This window comes from Mizuhopecten yessoensis, unplaced genomic scaffold (genome assembly GCF_002113885.1).
Source record: "Mizuhopecten yessoensis strain PY_sf001 unplaced genomic scaffold, ASM211388v2 scaffold2329, whole genome shotgun sequence".
In the NCBI taxonomy this organism is placed as follows: Eukaryota; Metazoa; Mollusca; class Bivalvia; order Pectinida; family Pectinidae; genus Mizuhopecten; species Mizuhopecten yessoensis.
The window spans coordinates 3,810,808-3,835,514 of NW_018404492.1; the positions used below are offsets into that span (position 1 = coordinate 3,810,808).

Consider the following 24,707-nt stretch of genomic DNA (forward strand, 5'->3'; position numbering starts at 1 on the left):
TTCCTTTTATATCTTTATATGCAACATCTTAGCTTCTAGTGAATGTCTTTCTTTACCCATTTTTGTATATATGGATAATAAGCTTAGCCTCCGGTCGTTTTTTTTTAGTTTTTTTTTTTACTAATTTTCTACCTTTGTATAATATATTAAGCTTCCATTTGTATCTTTCTTATCAATGTTCTACCTTTTTGTCCTTTTTTTCGACAAAGCTAAAATTAGAAGCTGATTTAGAAATGGGAGACAGAAATAGAAAAAAGTACAGATATTATTGTTTATTAAAATCATATAACAAAACGTTCACACTTTCACACTCACTTTTAAATAAAATCTTAATAGCAACGGAAAATAAATAAATGATCAGGTTGACAAAATCAGGAACACATATTAACCATCTCCTAATCAATTTGTTTAAAGCATAATTGACTCATCATTGAATACTAGTAGATAATACTTAATGGAGTTACTCATACTTTTCTGATAACAGAGCGATCACCTGTGAGTGATCTTCTTTTCCCTTGCCTAATGTAATAACAATATATACAATGATACACATCTAAATATAATGTCGTCTATTGTAACAATTTATCAAGCCTGTACAATAGTTATGCTACAAGTTCGTAAACAACTTGTTCAATGTAAGATATCTATTGATCAAATTCCATATTATGAACACTTCTATTTGTGACCAAACGTATGGGTTGGAAACATGAGTCCAGAAAAAAGTCTACTTTTCTTCGTCGAAGTTGTTTTCATAATTTTACAGGATGTGTCCGGCGCCATTTCTATTTATGTATTATTTTTACTTGATAGTCAGTTAGAAAAGTTTGTTAAAGGTGAATCAGAAAAAAAATACATTTTTAAAAATGAAAGTTCTTTTGGCGCCATTTTGTTCAAAATGTCCTCATATGCAAACAACATAACTGAAAGAACGTCAGATTATGCTTACAAATCGACGCTGGATAGCCTGGCAACTTTGGACGGAAATATTTATTTAAACTTTTGTAATTTTTTAAAGTTTTCCGTATTGGTTTGAAGATCTTCCATTCATATGAAAACATGACTGGTGACATAATCTGTAAAATAAAATAGAAAACGAATGATAGCAAATATAAAATGATAGCTGTCAATCAATTTAAAAAAAAATGTGTGGATACTTATGAATTCTTTATACCTTTGATATATTTACCTCTGTTCATCATTGCCACTATTTAAACCAGTAAAACTCAGTTTCGAAACCATAAACCTGGATTTATTATCATGACATCATTCTAATTATGACGTCATAATCATAACATTGGAGAAAGTTTGCCGATACCCGCTGTTAGTTGTTCCAATAAATGAAATTTGTCTCAGATTTGAAGAAAATATATGCAATCTTAATATAAAAATCAAAGAGAAATATTATTATAGATATTGCAAAGAAATCTGTCGAGAATTATAATTCTATAAGTTTGAATAAGATTGCAGACATGTTATGCATCTAATTAGATTATAACTCCGAACGGAATGCAGGTAATGCCTACTGTAGTTGTTACAAACTATGCTATCGTAAGTTGTGTGTGTCGTCTACACCAAATGTGCGAAATTTAAGTTTGGATGGATAAATACAATTCTGTCTGGAGATATTTATCGCGTTAATGTTTAATGTTAGTCTAACGATCAAAACGTTAAAAGTGAATTAGAAAGGGAAAGCTGTAAACAGAGGTGAAGGTGAGTCAAAAGAATTTGTCAAGCATTAATTGAATGTGGTGCATCATTGTAATGTGATCGTAAAATCAGGTTAGAGCAAAATTAGAACTCAACAAAGCGTGTAGATGTTAAGAGGTAATTGTGGATGTGAATAGAGGGCCTTTTACGTTTTTGAAGCTATCAAACAACCCAACCTTACCTCAGTTTTTCAATGTTCTGTTGGTAAACACATCATATCAGAATAAAACCAGTCAATCATATATTCAGGGATATTTTTCATATGACACGTTTTTCTTAACTTTGATATCATTTGAATTGTATCGTTCCAACTTCAAAATTTCAAAAGTTAGGTGAATTATCTTCTGTTATAGAAATTCGTCAACGCCGATACATTTTTATATTATAATATTATATGATGTTTTTTATAAATATCAATAAAACACTCGCTACTTACGTATTTGGTTTTGAGGCCATACTCTATGTCTGGGCAGGAAATGTTGGGTATTCATAGACGAATGCTGGCTTGCAACAGGTGCTGAGAATGGCCATTGGTGTATCGTCGATAGAGGGATAGGTCTCACTACACTTGATCTGTGAGCAGAGTTAAGCTTTGGAATAAACCTATGTCTATCAGTGTTCACTGACGAATGACCAATTGTTCGTTGTGCCGGTCTGGCGACGCTGTTGATGTGGGATGGCCTCAGGTTTGAACGTATGTTCGGCACATTGGTCATCATATGATTGTTTTTGAGCCGTCTATTTTTCATTAAATGAAGCAATAATTGATAACGTTTATTTTGAAAATGCTCTAGTCTTTCCGAGTTTGTATAAATTGGTGCAGATGATCTCAGAGTCGGCATGGGTTCATGTTTTGTCGATGCTATTGGTTTCATTACCGATCTGTTGGGGATTTGGCTCCTTCCTCCCAGTGGGGATTTCGAAATGCCGGTCATAGTGTGGTGTTTCTTCATAGTTTGGGTAGCTGTTAACTTCTTTTTTAGTCCAAACAACTTCTGTCTGGCTTTCACTAGATTGATTATTTTTTGAATGTCGATTTTATTTGGCTTATTTGACTGCATTTGGGCAGGACGCTGTATAATGTTGTTTTTTCGAACTGTTGATGGAAAAGATTTTTGGAAACTGGTGCTGACTTTTTGTTTTGATAAAAACTCTTTCCTCTTATTTGCCTTCAGAATATTTACCAAAGCATTCCATAATTTCTTTGAAATTCCTTTTCTAGGCTGTGTATCCGGATCGTGTGGGGCATGCAACCTTTGCTTACTTGTGTGAGTCGATGTTCTATGTCCTAAACTGGAATCTACTGGGAAATGCGTAGACGGAAGCATGCTCGTCTGTTTTGATCCACCTAACATCTGTTGTAATGGATTGATATCATGGCGTCCTAAGGATACTGGCTTAATCGTTTTAGGTTTTGAACCATTGGCATGTGTCAATTTACTTGCAGTTCGATTTGACGATCCGTCAATTGAAGAAAAAGGAGAGTTAAAAGTATTTATCTTAGTTTTGTGTTGCTGATTATTATTGTTTTTGAAAATTCCTTGAAGAATTTTTTTCATATCAATGCCCTGAGGCCCATGGTTTCCATTTGTATTATCTCCAGGAGATATCCCCATTGCTAGGACGGGTCCACTAATTTCGATTTCTCCATTAGGAGGTGGATCCTCGACAGGACCAAACAAAATAGGCCCAACAAAAAAACCATCCTCACTATTCATGTCACCTGCAGATGCCATGGGATTGATAAAAGGAATGGTAGGTTTTGCTCCATTAGACAAGGCATGGCCAAACATTTGACTGATATCAGGAACATGGGGCTGGTGAGGGTTCGGTTCCTGCGCATTGTTGTTAGATGAAACATCCGGTAATGCAGCAATAGGTACTACATCATTTGTGACAGGATCAAGAAAATGAAAAGCAGCATTTGGGTCTTGTGGTGGTTGAGGTTGATTTAATGAAGGTGGTATTTCCCCAACGCGAAAAGCGGAAACAGATCCAACGCGAATTGCATTTTTCTTGTCACCGACCACTGCAGCTATTTCAGGAATAGGATCAATATGTGTTTTAACATTTGCAACAGCGTCTTCCCAGGCATGATGAGCGTTTCGGAGAACATCCGAGGAAACGTTATTGAATGGATCAACTGGTCTATTCGTGTCTGGATCGAAAAAGATGGAATTATTATTGATGAAGATCCCGTTTTCCTCGGTTGGTTTTGTCGACGGAATTTGGGTTGTTGTTGGCTGTTGAGATTTTTCCACCTCCTTTTGTTTATTTCGCTCTTCTTTCCTTTTGGATTTTGGATCGTTTTTACGATTTATAAAATTTTCCGAATTTTTAGGATTCGTAAAGAAACGTAGCTTTGCACTTTCTCTATTTGTTTCCTCTATATGTCTTTGCATATTTCGTATTGTAATAGGGGTATTTAGCATAGGACTATTCGAAAGATCCTGAGATAAATCCACATCTGCCCTACTGAGTGAATCAGTCAGTCCCATCTGATTTCTGTGGAAAGAAGCGTGTGTATTGTGTCCCTCGTGTGAAGGAAAATGATTAAAAGTCGAACTTGTATCAGGAGATAGCAGCTTTTGTCGGATGGCCTTTTCGTCTAATGTGATATGACCAGAGAGATCTGTTAGGCTGTGCTCTCTGTGGAAACTGTTATGATCGTTAAACAGACTCTTGTCTATATGTTTCTCCAATGAGTGGTGGTGGTCGTGGTTATCAGCTCTTTTGCTAGCGCTTACTCCAACATCAGTTGTAACCGTGTTTCCTAAAACTGTTCTTGGAATATTAGCAAAACCATTTACACTTCCTATAAGCGCATGCGTCAACCCAGGATCATTCGGTAGAAGATTCATCCCGTCTAATGGTTTCATTATAGCTGTATTTCCGTTAAGATTGAACAATGCTTCTCTTATCTGCTCCAACAGTACATTGCGTTCTTTTGCTTCATCCTTAGAAGTTGCCAACTTATCGGAGCGGACGAATTCAGCGGGATTTGAGTCAGTTATTTCTGATCTAGTGTTCCAAATACTATTTGCATTCTTCCTAGATTTTATAGTATTTGTGCTGTGCATTTTGTCTAGGGAATTACCAGTAGTTTGTGGCTGTAACGGAACCTTTTCTGACGTAATATCCTTATGTCCTGTTAGAGGATTGATCATATCAACATGTCCTTTATGTGAAAGGGAGTGAATTGTTCCTTGATCCAGGTTTTGGTTTACGTTGGCAAAATTATAGGACGTAGAATGTTTCTTGTCAAGCATCGCAGAAGGAAAGTGCGGTTCAATTGGGAAAAGGATGCCTTCATGCAGATGTTCTTGTGGTGGAATAAGGTCCGATGGACTAGGAGAAACAAAAAAGCGACGTTTTGGATGAGATTCACCAGATCTTCCTAAACTAGGGAGACTTCCTGTCAGTTCGTTATGATCTAGTGCAGTATTTGATGATGTTCCCAAGTGTGAATATGAAACTCCAAATTGTACATTCGAGCTTTGCCCATTTTCCTCTTGCTGAAATCCATGTCTGGCTCCAGCCGATATCGCCGGTGGAAGAAGGATGGGATCAAAGTTTGATGCGGGAGACATTGTTATTTCTTCAGTGATGTTTCCTTTTACAATTTCGTTTGTTGTGTTTGCTGACTGTTCAGCCTTCTTTTGCGATGTGTTCAAAGTATCGAATGGCGATTTCGACTTTGAATGTTTCGGTTCTCTAACACCTTTAAGTACGTCTGAAGGGAGTGTATTAGAATTCAACATGTCCAAAGACTCCAAAATCTTTGATGCTGTTGCCTGGTTTGCAACTTCTAGCTTAGTAGATTTTGCCTCTAGTACTGTACTAACAGCTTGTTTAACTACTTCAGTATTGACTTCTTGTCTACCTGTTTTAGCAGTTAACACTTCATTGAGTAGTTCAGGGTTTGCAGTCTCTTTTCCTGCTAAGTTTTTGACCACGTTTTCGATGTCTGCATAACTGACTATTTGCTTGTCTGGTGCAGCGTTCGCCACGTTATTGACTAATTCTTGATTGACTATTTGATTGTCGAGATCCGAGTTGATACCTTTGTTTGTTTTTTCAGTATTTTGCACGATATTGGCTAGTTCCTGATTGACTGTTTGATTGCCTAGATCTGAGTTGATACCTGGATTTGCGTTTTCAGTATTGTGCACGTTATTGACTAATTCTCGATTGACTATTTTATTTTCGAGATCCGAGTTGATACCTTGGTTTGTTTTTTCAGTATTTTGCACGATATTGGCTAGTTCCTGATTGACTATTTGATTGTCTAGATCTGAGTTGATACCTGGATTTGCGTTTTCAGTATTGTGCACGTTATTGACTAGTTCTCGATTGACTATTTGATTGCCGAGATCCGAGTTGATACCTTGGTTTGTTTTTTCAGTATTTTGCACGATATTGGCTAGTTCCTGATTGACTATTTGATTGCCTAGATCTGAGTTGATACCTGGATTTGCGTTTTCAGTATTGTGCACGTTATTGACTAGTTCTCGATTGACTATTTGATTGCCTAGATTTAAATTGATACCTGGATTTGCGTTTTCAGTACTTTGCACGTTATTGCCTAGTTCTCGATTAACCATTTGATTGCCTAGATCCGAGTTGATACCTTGGTTTGCGAATTTAGCATTTTGCACCTTATTGGCTAGTTCTCGATCGACCATATGATTCCCTAGATCGGAGTTAATATCTTGGTTTGCGATTTCTGTATTTTGCACATAATTGACTAGTTCTCGATGATTGGTTAATTGATTGTCTAGATCCGAGTTGATGCCTTGCTTAACGTTCTCTGTATTTTGCACGTTTTTGACTTGTTCTCGAATGAAGATTTGATTGCCTAGATCTGAGTTAATATCCTTATGTGCGTTTTCTGCATTTCTTAGAATTGTTGAGGAAGTAACGGGAGACATTGGTACAGTTTCCTGTTGACCAGTGTTGATGCTGTCGGTAAATGCCACATTTTGATGAGTAGTTTGCTCATGTGTACCTGTCCACGGACTCCAACTTGCAAAGAATCCCTTTGATTTCGGTTTTTGTAATACATTTGCTGTTGGGAGTTCCACAGGAAGATCATTGATGACAGGTTTGGGTGTTGTTTTCTTTTCTTTTGTTAATGTAACTTCAGTTGGACTGTATAAGGAGTTCACCTCTGATCCAGTTATCAATTTCCCATCCGTTGTTATGTCTGGAACAGTTTGCTGACCTTCAAACCATGCCGGGGAAGTCGCGGTTGCAACAGGTTCCACCCATGATGTCCATCCCACTGCACTAGGCGCTACTGGTTTCTTGTTGGTCGTTTTAAGATGGAAGCTGTTTGTAACGTGTGTTTCCGTATTCGAATTCATAGCAGCAACAGGATTTGGAGTACTGCTTGCGTATAATGCATTTGAAGCTGTAGTCTTCATAATTTCATTCACATTTGAATTTAATTTGGCCTTGCGCACTTTCACCGCATTTGTCGAAATCTCAGCCATCTCCATGGGTCCTATACTAGAGCGCACTATTGTGTTTTCCGTCCATGTATGTTCGGGAGTAAGTTCCACTGCTGCATTTAGCCATGGGAGTTCCGGTTCATGAAGAAAACTTTTCGCATTGTTAATTGGCACATCTTTTATGGGTCTAATTTCCTTCGGTTTTGAATTCTTTGCACTAGGAGACAACTCATTACCATTCATACGTTTTTCGATGACAATGTCAAATCGGTCTCCAACTTGCCTTGGATTCGACTTAACTAGGTTCTTCCAGCTCCTTGGAGCCACGAGACCTTGGCCTTTCTTATCACCTCGGCTCGTCATTTCTATAATTTCCTGGGATGATATAGAAGTGCCCAGAAAGTCGACACCTAACGGCAGAGGTGAAAACTTTTGTTTGTTAATTAGGTCCGGTGGCTTACCTTGATTAGTCACTTCCTTCGGTTTTTGAACGTCGGCAACACCAAGTAAATCTGACGTCGGCGCAACCGGAAACTTTTTTTTTATGGTGTTGCTCTTTCGACTTTCGTGATGGCTTGGAGCCAGACTCGCGACTAATAATTCCTGCGGCGAAGCAAGACCGTTGATTACACCAGAACCTTTGGCCCCAAACTGGGTTAACCCTGACAATGTTCCCTGTTGTTGTTCGATAGTTATATCTTGTGGGACAATCAATTGACCTGTTAACAGATAAACAATCTATAAAATATTCGTAACGTGTCATAGTCATAAAAATAATACTTAGGATAAAAACATATCTTCATACAAAATACCCATACTATTTCATCCTATAAACCTGGCAATATATGTTATGTTTGGAACTAGAAATATATAATATCTGTATTCATTCAGAACTTTTCCCAGAAATCAAAGAGCTTACGCACCTACAAGCGAATATGTTATAATTCGCAAGTTCATGTTCAACACGAACATACATAATGTAAGACGTATATGTTGAGTGAAACGTATTTTCTAACGTCCTCGCAAATAAGAATCAGCTGTTCAAGTCGGTAAATCATGTTCGCTCTAAATATTATCAATCTACAGAAAGTGGTCTTTTTAGCACAGGAATTCCTGTAGAAGAATACTTATTGTCAACTGTATAGATCATCTAAACATCGTTCCTGTTTTCTTTTCTTTTTCTTTTAAAGTCAGAGCAATATTCGAATTTTGACGACAATCAGATATCATTATAATCCTAATATTTGGTTATGTTTAACATGTCTTTATCGACACAGCACATTTTAGGCATTTTGTAAGGTCGGAAAGTTCTCAGAATACTTTCTTTTCTGCCTTAAACCACGAGTTAACCAACACATATTGTGTCTGCCCTGATGTTCTAATCTCTCTTCGCATCAGTTTAGATATTTCACGATATAAGAATTATAACACTGGGCGATATATATCTGTATTCAAGGTAAAAAGATTGAGAGGTAAATCCCTGCCCGATTTCTCATTATGAAATAATAAAAAAGTCTACAGGTGATACTAAATATTTTATATATGATTAATATTAATGAAAATTAACAATATAAATATTGACAGTCATGATATATATTCTGAATCAAGATAAAGTCCAGATATAGAGAAAACTTGATAACTCACCTAATGTCAGGCTGAAGGTTGTCAGGAAAATCAAAGTTACAAGGGCTCCCATGTTTTCTGTAAAAATCAAATAGTTCTTTTTAGAGTGCTTCGTACCTGACTTTGCATTCTGAATAAATTTACAAGTACATGATGCATGGAAACAGTATCCACAATCAAGGACCAATTGCTATGCCAGTAATACTGAATGAAAAGACCCGAACAGAAAAGAACAAATGATAAAAGGAATAATGACCTTCCACTCGATACATCGGAATAACAATAATGTGTTTTGGAAGGTTGCTCATTTGCTGTACCACGTTTGACACTCTTCACGATGTCTCTATTGAGCATAGTTACATTGTATATCCTTGGATTTAAACTCAATAAATCAAGTGGGTTCTATTACTATGACATCGAAATAAAATGTCTATAGGGCTATTGTCTACTGTTTGTCTGAGATGTTGCGATCGTCTGGGTCACATGGATAGCTCCTTTCCTATGTTAATGAATGGTAATCTAATTAAAGTATTTACATTGTTATCTGACATGAGCCTTACAAGCAATGTCACCTCTTCTACAGAACGCTTTGTCAACGACATATTCTTTTCATTTGTATATTTATTGTTTTGGTTATATGTATGCTTTAACAAACCCCTCTGTGTTCAATAATCTTTTATTGATGATCGATAAATATGCTTGAATATCATCAAACCAGTCTAGGGATCATTAACCGTGTTTTACTAGTGTTTGTATAGACCTCATACATGATCTATGGTATTTGTTGAGAAATATAAACAAATAGGTTACTCGCTGATAAAATCAAATCATGGTAATAAACAATGGTGTCAAATTCTAAATGAATTCTAGTGTCACTGAGAATTCAATGTATAGACATTCCGTTACGCTTAAAAAGCTTAGTAATGGAACATGAAATACGAAATGTCATGATAAGTAGTTAAGGTAATGACGTGACGGGGTTACATCTTTATATACATCCCTGTCATGTTCGTGCTCATGTCCTACGGAAATAAATCTGACAGCGAGATTCAACGGATGTGACAGCTTTGAAAGAAGGTAAGGACAAGACACTGTTCACGCGTAAATCGGCCATCCCAATAGTCTTACTCCTCAAATGTTTCATATTCATGACTTTGTTTTGAAATGGTGCACTTTTTTCACGGCATGTGATTTCAATTCTGCACCGGTTAACATTGTCTGCACTCATAACAAAGTGGTAAGACAGTGTCATAGAATAATTGACACTGTGTTAGCAAAATAATTATGAACACGTTATATAGATGATGCGGAACTTATTTTGTTCAAATTTTAATAAGAACCTGTTTAACAGGGAATTAAAAATTATTTCTTACACTTACATTATAGAAATTGATATCAAGTTTTAACATGAAACCTGTTGAAACCAAGAACCGACCAGAAAAACCGCTGGTTTAGACAGATTTCGGATGATACAATTCTATTTTGATTTACCTTTGTAGTACATAGAAATATATACAATACAATATAGTTATCAGCGCATTCACATTATGCTCTCATTATCCTACAGTGTTGTTTATACAGGATTGCAGACAGGGTTCAGTTTGGATAAGTCACATCTTATTACTATGGACTGATGTTGTCACATCAAATCCTTTCACGGACTACTGTACTACTAGTAGAAACCAATGGGTTGTTCGAGAACAACTCAACAACAACAAATAAAAGCAACTAATTTTAAGTCGAATATTAATATATTCCTCTGTTTACATGGTTTATTTGTTCTTGTCCGATGGCGCGCGCCATGTTCCCTATTAGTCGTAGATGAAGATGTCCATTGCGTCTATCACTGGATCTGCTTTCCTGTCATTTTTGTGTTGGCTGAGTCTAATGATGGTAACTATGAAATATTGTTATGTATGAAACTCAAACTATCAGAAACCGCCAAACGTAATTAAATTAGACAGAACCGAGGAATATAAGACACTTTATAATAGATTACAAAAAAAATGCAACCAAAACATTGCATACAAATCTCGCAACAAATATTACACGGAAATACATCCATTCATAAAAAGCATCAAGGACATATCAAGGACATTTGATCTGTCTACTTAAAAGTCTTAACAAGTAAGGATCCTTGTATATATACATACCTAGTATTATTCTGCAAATCGGTTGATTAGCAAGTTACTAGTAACTCCCGTTTTGATGTAAGTGGACACTGATTAACAGTGGGAGCACCTCGACCCAAGTACACTGCTGTCTCTCTGAAGAAAGTTCGAAATATGAATGAACATCAGTATTCACAAGTGCTCTATGTGTAATTGACAGCAATATCAATTACAAAATGTACACTCCTTCAGAATTTCTAATCAGTTGATGATATACAGGATTCTGGCTCATCATTTTAACTGCAAACTACCATCACATAGGACACCGTTATGGTGTGCTGCGGTTGACTGCCTATATCAAACGATTTGAGATGTTAAATATTCTTTAGAAAGGCTAATAAATGTCAGCTGTGATGAAGTGATGTTCAAATGATAGCTGTAACTTAAATTGACATTGAAATTAATTAATTCTTCACCGTTTACCCACCAGTGGTTAACATAAATAACTTATAGCTCGAGTATGGTATATGTAGTTGCGAATACGTGTCATTGACACTTGTTCCTAATCACTCTGACCTTGATTTTTGTTTGAAAGTAAATTTCCGCCTACGATATTATTAAACATTTGCTAAATTATTTCAAATTTAATGAATTAATAATGAATGGAAGCGAAGTACACTTCGGAAGTTTTACTTAAAAAAAAAAGACCTTTTCGTGGTCTGACATTTTTTTCCGTGTAAGCACGTTCGCTGATACGACATTTATCGAACAGAAATAATTATCAACTTGGTCAGATTTTAAACTTAAACGATAGGCTAGCAATTTATCAACATCTGTAACGTTAGTATTGCAAAAGAGGATATACGGTGTCAGACCGCAAAGAAATTCTCACACAAAAAAGACAGCTACAATATATTATTATGTAAATGGCTATTTCCTTTCCGTTAGCTTAAGTACTTAAATGGACTTGATTGTGGTTTTGATACAACATGGAAACACAATAACTATAGTTAATGAAATTCAAGAATGAAGGGATTAATTCTATTTCCTGGTTTCGGACATTTGTGCTACAGTGTATCGTTAAATACTTCAACAGAAAATAATTATCACTTCATGAAGGTTGTTTAAGCTTAACGTCTAGGATCATGCATTTTCCAAAACTGAGTCATGGCATATGAACGCTACAATGAAATACGTTTTCACTCTACATTCTCAGAAACAAAAAATAAATAAAGGGCTTTCTTAGATATTTATTTATGAAATTAGAAAGAGATAACAAAGGTAAAGAATCCCCCCCCCCCCCCAATACTGGGTAGATTTCTTGTTGAAAGATTAAGCCGCTCCTGTCATTATGTGAACATTTTTAACTATCCATGATACAGCTCTGACTCGATGCGGGGTCATGCATGCTCATGTATTATTTTTATGATATTTTATTTCAACATGACTAACTAATGTATTTACCTAACAGTGATTTTTTCAATATCGTTTTGTAGTACAGAAGTATGCATAACATTTCACATTAACTTATACAAATTAAGTATTATTTCATTATATCTCGATACTCTAACTCAATAAAAAAATTCCTGCAAATTAAAAATTCGCTTTAATACCAAACATAACGCTATATCGTTAAAAAAGGACAAATAAAAATCGGAAATCCAATATAAAAAGGCAAGAACCAAGACAACACCGTTTCAAAGGAAAAGCATGCGTCCCATATAAAACCGGAGATAGCCCCTTCTGCTCCGGATGGTGAAGCGTCTCTAGACTGTAAAGGGGCGGATCCAGGATTTTTCAGTGAGGTGTCACCATTCTAGATTTCCAGTTTATTTTGCGATGCATGTGGTTTGAACCATATCATGATTCACAAAATTAAGTTAGATTTCACTCTTGGCCTTGTAGTTTTACAAAAGTGTCCAAGTGGACTGGATCATCAATATATTATTATGATATTTATATATTTTAATTTTCTTACGAAAACAAATGATCCTGGTGTGGTTTTGTGGTTTCTCTTAAATAAATGTACTTAACGACCTGCTACTCTGTCATGGATACTATATTCTCGGAATGACCTAAATTTCTAAATACAAGTTGAAAATGTCCTAAACAATATGCAATCAAAACTGTCACCTACATGAAGTGGTACTGTAAGTGGAAAAGATGCGTAGAGAAGCGTTTTTTTTATATGTAAATAAAATATAGAATACGTTGGACCCATCAGGATATTTCTCGTCAATCTCAAAAATGTTTCAGCCACAAAAAAGAACTACATGTGTTAAACACGATGATCCTATCTTTATCGTGGTAGATAGTGTGCAATTTTGGACGTTAAACTCCCTCATTGTAGAAATAATCATTTCCGGTAGAAAGCTATTGCTATGTTATTTAATCGTTAGTAATACACGGACACATCGGAAAAAGGTTTTTGGTTTTATGAACAAACTTACATGGCTTTACAAAATTTCTAGCGAAAACTCCCGAGGCTATTTCCAAGTTTATACATGTTATAACCTACAATTAGTGAAATGTAATGTAAATCACCTACTTACACCTAAAGCGTGCGTTTTAGAGTCACGTAATATGCAATATCACTCGGATGCACGTTTGATTTAAGGAAAGCAAGGCAGACGAATGACTTATTATTAAAGATTCGTCTGTCTGATATTCAAATTGAATCTAATTGCAAGTTTTACCTTGAATGCGTTCAGGTGCATTTCACGTAACATAAACAACACCTGTGTATAATATAACGAACCTATTACTGTTGTCGATTTACTCAAAATAACATAAAAGACGACGTCTTATTTCTGAGCCAACTTGCCTATTTGATACATGCAACAACACCATAGACTAAATTATCATTTGTAAGATATAATCAACATTGGCTACGACTGTTGTCTATTTTATAAAACAACGTAAGATCGCATGTTGACTGTTAGATTTAACAATAGGCGCCTGTTTAATGAAAACAATATAAACTACGCGTGTTGTATGTATGATATAAATAACATAAGGTTTATGAACATTTAATTAAAACCAAGAAATTGTTAAATAACTTATCTATATTCTAACCACTTTCGGATTGTTTACATGATTTATGTTATTGATGTATGTTTTGTATATGAACACTTCATTTTGATTGACATAATGTAATGCATGGATCGCCTGCATGAGTGCGCAATGGACACGGAAATTGTTTACGTGGAATGCACATTTGCATGTATTTGTCACTTGCTGAACTTCTGATACGTCTGGGTTCTTTCTCTTGTTAATTTGCAAATGTTTCTCAATGCGAAACTTGTTCAAGAGAACTTGTTGTATAACATATAATGGTTGTCTGTACTCTGTTACCTTCAGCCACTTTGATTAAGAACACAGTAAGGAGCTGGATGGATAGATGAACGCTTTAGGAAAGGAGCGTTATTTGTTTATGCCATCATCTTTTTATATACTAACATGAGTCACTCTGCTATGTTTTTTTGCAATCAATAACACAAAGACTAATATAAGTCGAAAATGAGCATTTATTGAAATGCCAGAATATGGTGTACTTTCATTGTACATCCACCAAAAGTTATTTCAGCAATATGTAAAGTTATACATGACATTGGCAAAAAAAAAGATGGGGACATCTAGAAATTAACACAAATACAAATATTGCCACTTGAATGCGACACTGTCGCTTACATTTAAAAACAAAACTCTTATAATTACAATTCATTTGTCATTCTAGCCCAGTGGCAACCTAAACTACATTCCATTACATCATTTTCCATCTTATTTTACAAAACAATCTGAACTTCCTTTACCACTTAATACTATTGTATCCTCTTTATATAACAACTTCATCTCTCTTTACCCCATCTTTTCGCACACCGCGTTATATCTTGTGTTACATGATGTATTTCTTTATATACACTCTCGTAATTACTCTACACACGCACCTCATCCTTTTTTTACCTCTATATATCCCTTATAACCATACCTTTATATATCCCTTATAACCAAACCTTTATATATCCCTTATAAACATACCTTTATATATCCCTTATTACCATACCTCTATATATCCCTTATAACCAAACCTTTATATATCCCTTATAAACATACCTTTATATATCCCACCATACTGCTATATATTACTTCCCTTATAACCAAACCTTTATATATCCCTTATTGCCATACCTCTATATATCACTTATAATCTTGCCTTTATATATCCCCCATAACCATACCTTTATTTATCTATCATTGACATACGTTTATATGTTATAATAACACCTTTATATACAGTATGTTCATAACACCTTTATACATGTATACAGTATATCCATAACACTTTATCTTCATAACAACACCTTTATATGTCCGTATTATTCATACACTTATATATCCCTAGAATATCTTTATAGCAACTAGATATATTCATACTGTTTGATATGCAATTATCATATATTGTGTTGCTTCTTTTCATGTTTTTAGGAGATGACTAGGTTGTTATGACTAGTCGCGAAATCGGTGCGTGCTTTATCACAATGAAATATGTTTTAACTTTTTACACACAAACCTAATGCATATATCCCAATACATCTACAATGTACATACACCTCCTAATATTTTGTTTCTAGGCCTTATCTATATCGACTTAAATATGCATGTACCCCCTCATAATCTCTTAACACAAAAGCCTTATATCTCCTTTAATGGTCGTATATGCCCTCCAGAGCTTGAAATCAAGGAAACTATAGACTTTTCTACTTAACCCCTTTTCCCAGATCTTCACTTTCAACATGACAAACAGGGACGGCTTACTACTGGGTTGTACGATAAGCGGGACGATTTCGCCTTACCGATCGTGAACGTTCCCTTTCTTGATAGTAACATTCCTGATTTCCCTACTATACGGTGTTTACATGTTGCAGTTGATTCGGTATTAAAGGCTTGCTCCGAATATCGCAAATTCCATGACAGATGTTGACTGCTGGCGGACACGGGGTTTCTAAAGATGCAGTTTGATAAAGACTATAGGAAAATTTATCTCTTTGTGTGATGTAAAGGTCGATGTTTTTTTATTTTGCTCATAAGAGTGAATTTCGGTTTTGTTATCGATGTGAGGTGTGACATTACTTGGATTAGTCCTAGATTTACATGGCGGATGTCGTCGATGTCGCAGAAGACAATATTTTCTTATCCTCCTTGTACTTTTTGAAGGGTATCCATGAACATCTTTACTTTGTTGATATTTGGCCTTTGATTTGTCGATTTTGAAATCGAACTACGTTTTTGTCAACAATTCGGTATTCTCTTGTTGTCCTTTATGTCCCGTACACTTTTTGTATATGTCCTTGTCGCTTATAAGTCGAATAGGCTTACTAGTCCTCTGTTCATATGTGTATGTACCCAACGTATATCTTGAATTCTGTATATTTCAATTACCATTCCTCTGTATATCTAAACTGTTCTGCTTTTATATGTCCCTCATACCCCACGCTCTACGTATCCCCCATATCATATTCATACCTTTACATATCCTCGTAGCCATACCTCTATATATTCCTCGTAGCCATACCTCTATATATTCCTAGTAACCATACCTATATATATTACTTGTATCCATACCACTATATATTCCTTGTATCCATACATCTATATATTCCTCGTATCCATACCTCTATATATCCCTTGTAACCATACCTTTATATATTCCTTGTATCCATACCTCTATATATTCCTCGTATCCATACCTCTATATATTCCTTGTAACCATACATCTATATATTCTTTATAGCCATACTTCTATATATTCCTTGTAACCATACCTCTATATATTCCTTGTATCCATACCTCTATATATTCTTCGTATCCATACCTCTATATATTCCATGTAACCATACATCTATATATTCCTTGTAACCATACCTCTATATATTCCTTGTAACCATACCTCTATATATATTACTTGTATTCATACCTTTATATATTCCTTGTATCCATGCATCTATATATTCATCGTATCCATACCTCTATATATTCCTTGTAACCATACCTCTATATATTCCTTGTATCCATACCTCTATGTATTCCTCGTATCCATACCTCTATATATTCCTTGTAACAATACATCTATATATTCCTTGTAACCATACCTCTATATATTTCTTGTAGCCATACCTCTATATATTCCTTGAAGCAATACCTCTATATATTCCTTGTAACCATACTGATATATATTACTTGTATCCATTCCTATATATTCCTTGTATCCATACATCTATATATTCCTCGTATCCAAACCTCTATATATTCCTTGTAACCATACCTCTATATATTCCTTGTAACCATACTGCTATATATTACTTGTATCCATTCCTATATATTCCTTGTATCAATACATCTATATATTCCTTGTATCCAAACATCTATATATTCCTTGTAACCATACCTCTATATATTCAATGCAAACAATACCTCCATATATTCCTTGTAGCCATACATCTATATATTCCTTGTACCATACCTTTATATATATTCCTCGTAACCATACCTCTATATATTCCTTGTAACCATACCTATATATATCCCTCGTATCCATACCTCTATATATTCTTTGTAGTCGTACCACTATATATTCCTTGTATCCATACATCTATATATTCCTTGTCATCATACCACTATATATTCCTTATAGCCATACCTCTATATATTCCTTGTAATCATACCACTATATATTCCTTGTAGCCATACCTCTATATATTCTTTGTAGTCGTACCACGATATATTCCTTGTATCCATTCCTTTATATATTCCTTGTATCCATACATCTATATATTCCTCGTATCCATACCTCTATATATTCCTTGTAACCATACATCTATATATTCTTTATAGCCATACTTCTATATATTCCTTGTAACCATACCTCTATATATTCCTTGTATCCATACGTCTATATATTCCTCGTATCCATACCTCTATATATTCATTGTTAGAATACTTCTATATATTCCTTGTAACCATACCTCTATATATTCAATGAAAACAATACCTCCATATATCCCTCGTATCCATAACTCTAAAGATTCCTCGTATCCATCCCTCTATATATTCCTTGAAGCAATACCTCTATATATTCCTTGTAACCATACCTCTATATATTCCTTGTAACAATACCTCTATATATCCCTCGTATCCATAACTCTATAGATTCCTCGTATCCATACCTCTATATATTCCTTGTAGCCATACCTCTATATATTCCTTGTAACAATACTTCTATATATTCCTTGTAACCATACCTCTATATATTCAATGTAAACAATACCTCCATATTTTCCTTGTAGCCATACATCTATATATTCCTTGTACCATACCTTTATATATATTCCTTGTAACCATACCTCTATATATTCCTTGTAACAATACCTCCATATATCCCTCGTATCCATACATCTATATATTCCTTGTAACCATACCTCTATATATTCAATGTAGCCATACCACTATATATTCCTTGTAGCCATACCTCTATATATTCCTTGCTATCATACCACTATATATTCCTTGTAGCCATACCTCTATATATTCTTTGTAGTCGTACCACTATATATTCCTTGTAGCCATACCTCTATATATTCTTTGTAGTCGTACCACTATATATTCCTTGTAGCCATACCTCTATTTCTCGTAGTCATACCTATATGACTCTCATTTCTCTTTTACTTCTATACTCATCATGCTATAATATTTCCAGGACAGTCATATGAGTGCATCTGCATATCTTTTACAGTCATACATCTAAATACCACTCATAGTGATACCTTTATATATCCATTGTTCTCTCTTCATAGCAACTTATTTTATTCATCATACAGTCTGGTATGCAATTAACTTCAGTTATATTGCCCCTTTAGTACCGTAGGTATTTTGGAGATGACTGAATTGTAAAAGCTTGCAGCGAAACCTATGCCTACTGTATCACAATAAAATATGCTAAAAGTTGTCTTTGACAAGAATATCAAAGTAAACAACTATGTCGTTCTCAACATTATTGATATGATAATAGATGTATCAATATGTGATTTTTCTCTTCAGGTCATTATAGTTCAAACATTTTAACTGATGGAATCCTATTCTTAACATATAATACACAAAACTGAAGATAATTGCTGTAGACGTGTTATCATATTTGGGTCTATAGCAAAACAGGTTAAGCTCTAACTGAGAATACACATTTAAAATACATAGTGTTTTCTGTTTATAATAACAATTTCCGGGTTTCTATATTAAGTTTTGCGAAAGAAATAATAAAAAGAAAAAAAGAAAAGAACAAAATAGTGGACAAGGAGTACTATTACCTTATACAACTTACCGTCGATCCCAGGAAACTCCTCCTTATCGTCCGCAATTTGACGTACAAAATGACGACTTATTTTATATCTTTTTCAATCCCGGAAAAAGCATTTGATGACGAGATTCCCACAATGTTTGTATTATTAATGAGATCATTTCTATACTGGTAGGAAACAACATCTATAAAGACAGTCGGGGCAAAGTTTTGTTCCTCTATCATCGCATCACTTAATAAAGCAACTGGTGATTCAACAGCAGAGGCTTAGCGCTTCAGACATTACTGACTTTACCTGTTGTTGTTACCTGTTCGTTTTACCTGGTTGCGTTATGTAGCTGGTGTGATCTTGACCTAACGATTTCTACTACCTGTGTCATTGAGTGATGGTTCTGATGACCAGCTTTAACTGTAAACTAATGAGAGTGTGGGCGTTATACTAAATGAAATAGTTTTATGAGTTTATATTTTATTGAACATTGACATGAACATGAATACATTTGTTTGTAATAACCTTTCATACAGAAAGTGTAAATTAGCCCCCCCCCCCCCTAAATTTGGCCGTAGAACACTTATTGGAAGTACATGTACACCTTCAATTACATTGTACCCAAAGCGTAACTGAGACAATGTCTTTATGAGAATTTTGTGAAGAAACCTTTGTTCTTAGACCACATCTTCATCGCATCCCTCATCCAGTCCTCCCGAGCTTCAATGAACTGAGTAGTCAGAGAACTTCTTGGCCATTCCTGCTCATAGTTGATATCATAAACCTGAGCTTTTTCTTCAATGAAGATACTTTGTCAAATGTTTTTTGCTGTCTTTTCTCCCGAAAATCTCTGTCAATAAATTATTTTGACTCCTTTGGTCTGGTAATCGTTGATCGCCTGTATATTTTCTTTCGTTTCTTTGTTGATGGTGGAATTAGGAATTTCCTATGCATCAGATAACCCAAAACAATCCCTCCCTCAGGTCTGCATTATTAAAATAGATACATGTATTTGTTATTTTGGATCACATTTGTGAATGTTTAGACGGGTTCTTTGAGTAGGTGCCGTAGTTGATCTTCGATAGGCTAGAAAATCGAGTGTAACACCAAATGGAAACAAACTTTCTGCAATACAAGGTTTGTATGTTAGATTGTCTTATATCATTCCTTCATTAATAAAGATCATGTGTAGCACGTTCTGAGTCTTGCCCTCTCTATAGCGGTTCCGTTAAGTGATGAGATACATCCGGGATATATCAATCCGTTACTGTGAGATTGTACCGACAGCTATTTAAGTTGCTGAACAGGATATACAACTACAGTAGCTGTAAAGATAGCACCTATCCTAATCCGATAACAGCGAAAGTAGATATAAAGAAAAATTAAGTAAACGAATAAGGTTTTAAAAATCATCTTTAAACGATGATTATCACATCCTGCAAAAACAATTATAAGCATTCTCAAAAATTAGTTAATGTAAGAATAGTAATGGTATACGCAAGGTGGTCATAACATTATTGCCGATAGTACATGTACTTCTAGACAGCTTGAGCCTTGACAGCTATCTAGGCAATACGGACACATTTCTCATCGTGAACTAACAGTATCCCCTTTAATAGAGTTTAACTGGCACACTGGTAACGTTATTGCTGTATTCTTTCACTAAATTGATCAGAGGTTTGATACCCGATCGGATGTGATAGTTTCAATTTCCTGTCCACAGTTTTTCTCCGTAACTACGTTTTCGTTGCGATCAAATGCGCGCTTCATTCATATATATATATATATATATTTATATATACCTGTATCATAATTGCTGTAAGGTATGTAAATTAACTGTAACTGAAATTAATTTGGTAAAAGCCTATGCCCCATGCACCTATCTATTTCAATGGATGACAGGGACAGCGTGAAACTGGAAGGTACCATATCGCGACTGAAAAGAACAGTACCTTAACATGTATATATATTCAGCATACGTGTACATGTACATTTTGTACTTTTATGATATCCACTTATGATAAGCCTTTAACTTTATTTGAGAAACACAATTTAGGCAAATGAGTATTTAGCTAATTTATTCTTTGAGATTCGCGAAAATGAGTAAAGGGTTTAAATAATTTATAATTTAAAAAAGTTGAACAAAAAATGGCCGAGACAGCCTAGGAAAAAAAAGATACATATGGTAATGTACGCCCTGATAGCCACCTTATAGTTAAATAACTTTGACGTCGGTCATTTTTTATATCTAAAAGTTAAAATGCATTTGTATCTATAAATTGATGAATGATTGATGTAAAATATTTATACCAGTTATTCTACTTCTTGAATTACGGGTATCAAGATTATAATTTCTTTGGTTATATTGGTCTAAAAAGAGCCGAACAATCCATAAACAGCTGATAAAGAGAAGAATTCATTTATTCATTCTGATATCATGAAACTCTTTAATTATAATAATAAGATCAAATTGTTGATATTAGGAATAGATTTTTAGAAATTGTTCTCTCGTCATAGCAACTTAATTTATTCATCATTTAGTCTGGTATGCAATTAACTTTAGTTATATTGCCCCTTTACCGTAGGTATTTTGGAGATGACTGAATTGGAAAAGCTTGCAGCGAAACCTATGCCTACTGTATCACAATAAAATATGCTAAAAGTTGTCTTCCCGAGATGTTTTAACTACATATTTGGTACATATAAGATATTTGTGTTGGACTATGGACTCACAAATGGGTTTACTTAAAGTTGTTTTTACTTGGCAGAGGTAGCATCCCGTTAACACAAAAAAATAGGACAATTAAAGTAACATAATTTATTAAACTTGCCATCCTCATAACACCGTTATGCAATTATTTAGAGCAGTTACCTTAATCATTGTTCGGCCTTAATAGCTGTCACTGTCGTTGACTACGTGTGTGTTCAGTTTGTTTATGGGTCACCTACCAGTGATGTCATTTTCAAGTATGACAAAAAACCTACCGTATATAATTATTGTCGAAGGACGTTAGTTCGTACGTCATAGTGTACTGGTCGTTGTTATGTCATTAAGGAGAGGCTGTAAATGGAGTACCAGGAAAACAAAAACCGTTCTAATAATTTTTGTATCAGTTTTTGATAGTGCATTTGATTGAAAGTGGACATTTTACAAGACACATCGCATTCACGTGTCAATGCCTTGTTAGCTTAATCTATCAGTTTTTATACGTAAACTCTTCTACCTTTACTTTCATTTTAGACGTATTGCTAATTCACTTATTATAAAAGCCGAGAATATCAAAGTAAACAACTATGTCGTTCTCGAGGTTTTTTTTTCTGATGTTATGAAATGATGAGTTGAATGCCGATTACACACAGCTAACTACACATATCGTTTTGAAATCTGCTATAGTTAAATGATTATTGATATGGTAAAAGATGTATCAATATGTGATTTTTCTCTTCGGGACATTATAATTCAAGCATTTTAACTGATGGAATCATATACTTAACATATAATACACAAAACTGAAGATAATTGCTGTATACGTTTGTCATATTTGGGTCTATACCAAAACAGGTTAAGCTCTAACTGAGAATACACATTTAAAATACATAGTGTTTCCTGTTTATAATAACAATTTCCGGGTTTCTAAATTAAGTTTTGCGAAAGAAATAATAAAAAGAAAAAAAGAAAAGAACAAAATAGTGGACGAGGAGTAACATTACCTTATACAACTTACCGTCGATCCCAGGAAACTCCTCCTTATCGTCCGCAATTTGACGTACAAAATGACGACTTATTTTATATCTTTTTCAATCCCGGAAAAAGCATTTGATGACGAGATTCCCACAATGTTTGTATTATTAATGAGATCATTTCTATATTGGTAGGAAACAACATCTATAAAGACAGTCGGGGCAAAGTTTTGTTTCTCTATCATCGCATCACTTAAAAAAGCAACTTGATTCAACAGCAGAGGCTAAACGCTTCAGACATTACTGACTTTACCTGTTGTTGTTACCTGTTCATTTTACCTGGTTGCGTTATGTAGCTGGTGTGATCTTGACCTAACGATCTACAACCAGTGTCACTGAATGATGGTTGTGATGACCAGCTTTAACTGTAAACTAATGAGAGTGTGGGCGTTATACTAAATGAAATAGTTTTATGAGTTTATATTTTATTGAACATTGACATGAACATGAATACATTTGTTTGTAATAACCTTTCATACAGAAAGTGTAAATTAGCCCCCCCCCCCTAAATTTGGCCGTAGAACACTTATTGGAAGTACATGTACACCTTCAATTACATTGTACCCGAAGCGTAACTGAGACAATGTCTTTATGAGAATTTTGTGAAGAAACCTTTGTTCTTAGACCACATCTTCATCGCATCCCTCATCCAGTCCTCCCGAGCTTCAATGAACTGAGTAGTCAGAGAACCTCTTGGCCATGCCTGCTCATAGTTGATATCATAAACCTGAGCTTTTTCTTCAATGAAGATACTTTGTCAAATGTTTTTTGCTGTCTTTTCTCCCGAAAATCTCTGTCAATAAATTATTTTGACTCCTTTGGTCTGGTAATCGTTGATCGCCTGTATATTTTCTTTCGTTTCTTTGTTGATGGTGGAATTAGGAATTTCCTATGCATCAGATAACCCAAAACAATCCCTCCCTCATGTCTGCATTATTAAAATAGATACATGTATTTGTTATTTTGGATAACATTTGTGAATGTTTAGACGGGTCCTTTGAGTAGGTGCCGTAGTTGATCTTCGATAGGCTAGAAAATCGAGTGGTAACACCAAATGGAAACTTTCTGCAATACAAGGTTTGTATGTTAGATTGTCTTATATCATTCCTTCATTAATAAAGATCATGTGTAGCACGTTCTGAGTCTTGCCCTCTCTATAGCGGTTCCGTTAAGTGATGAGATACATCCGGGATATATTAATCCGTTACTGTGAGATTGTACTGACAGCTATTTAAGTTGCTGAACAGGATATACAACTACAGTAGCTGTGAAAATAGCACGTATCCTAATCCGATAACAGCGAAAGTAGATATAAAGAAAAATTAAGTAAACGAATAAGGTTTTAAAAATCATCTTTAAACGATGATTATCACATCCTGCAAAAACAATTATAAGCATTCTCAAAAATAAGTTAATGTAAGAATAGTAATGGTATATGCAAGGTGGTCATAACATTATTGCCGATAGTACATGTACTTCTAGACAGCTTGAGCCTTGACAGCTATCTAGGCAATACGGACACATTTCTCATCGTGAACTAACAGTATCCCCTTTAATAGAGTTTAACTGGCACACTGGTAACGTTATTGCTGTATTCTTTCACTAAATTGATAAGAGGTTTGATACCCGATCGGATGTGATAGTTTCAATTTCCTGTCCACAGTTTTTCTCCGTAACTACGTTTTCGTTGCGATCAAATGCGCGCTTCATTCATATATATATATATATATTTATAT

General features: G+C 34.8%; 1 protein-coding gene across 3 annotated transcripts; it reads right to left on the reverse strand.

Moving 5' to 3' along the window:
* Positions 1-252: 252 nt before the first annotated feature.
* LOC110445631 lies at positions 253-22,972 on the reverse strand. 3 transcript variants are annotated; one of them, XM_021490336.1, is made up of 6 exons: positions 19,266-19,506; positions 10,937-11,050; positions 8,805-8,861; positions 2,144-7,879; positions 1,889-1,905; positions 253-1,073 (listed from the first exon to the last, which is right to left on the reverse strand). In XM_021490336.1, the coding sequence occupies exons 3-5, from the start codon at positions 8,854-8,856 to the stop codon at positions 1,898-1,900; spliced, it is 5,796 nt and encodes a 1,931-aa protein (XP_021346011.1). In that variant the 5' UTR covers positions 8,857-8,861; positions 10,937-11,050; positions 19,266-19,506; the 3' UTR covers positions 253-1,073; positions 1,889-1,897. The 3 variants fall into 3 exon arrangements, with proteins under 3 accessions (XP_021346011.1, XP_021346010.1, XP_021346009.1); XM_021490335.1 differs by lacking the exons at positions 1,889-1,905; positions 19,266-19,506 and adding an exon at positions 22,956-22,972; XM_021490334.1 differs by lacking the exon at positions 1,889-1,905.
* Between the last annotated feature and the right edge of the window lie 1,735 nt (positions 22,973-24,707).

Coding starts and splice junctions, on each gene's coding strand:
- LOC110445631 (XM_021490335.1), bottom strand. CDS start 8,856: ATGGGAGCCCTTGTAACTTTGATTTTCCTGACAACCTTCAGCCTGACA. Junction 7,880..8,804: donor AACCTTCAGCCTGACATTAG/GTGAGTTATCAA, acceptor ATCTGTTAACAG/GTCAATTGATTGTCCCACAA. Junction 1,074..2,143: donor ATGGCCTCAAAACCAAATAC/GTAAGTAGCGAG, acceptor TTTATTTTACAG/ATTATGTCACCAGTCATGTT.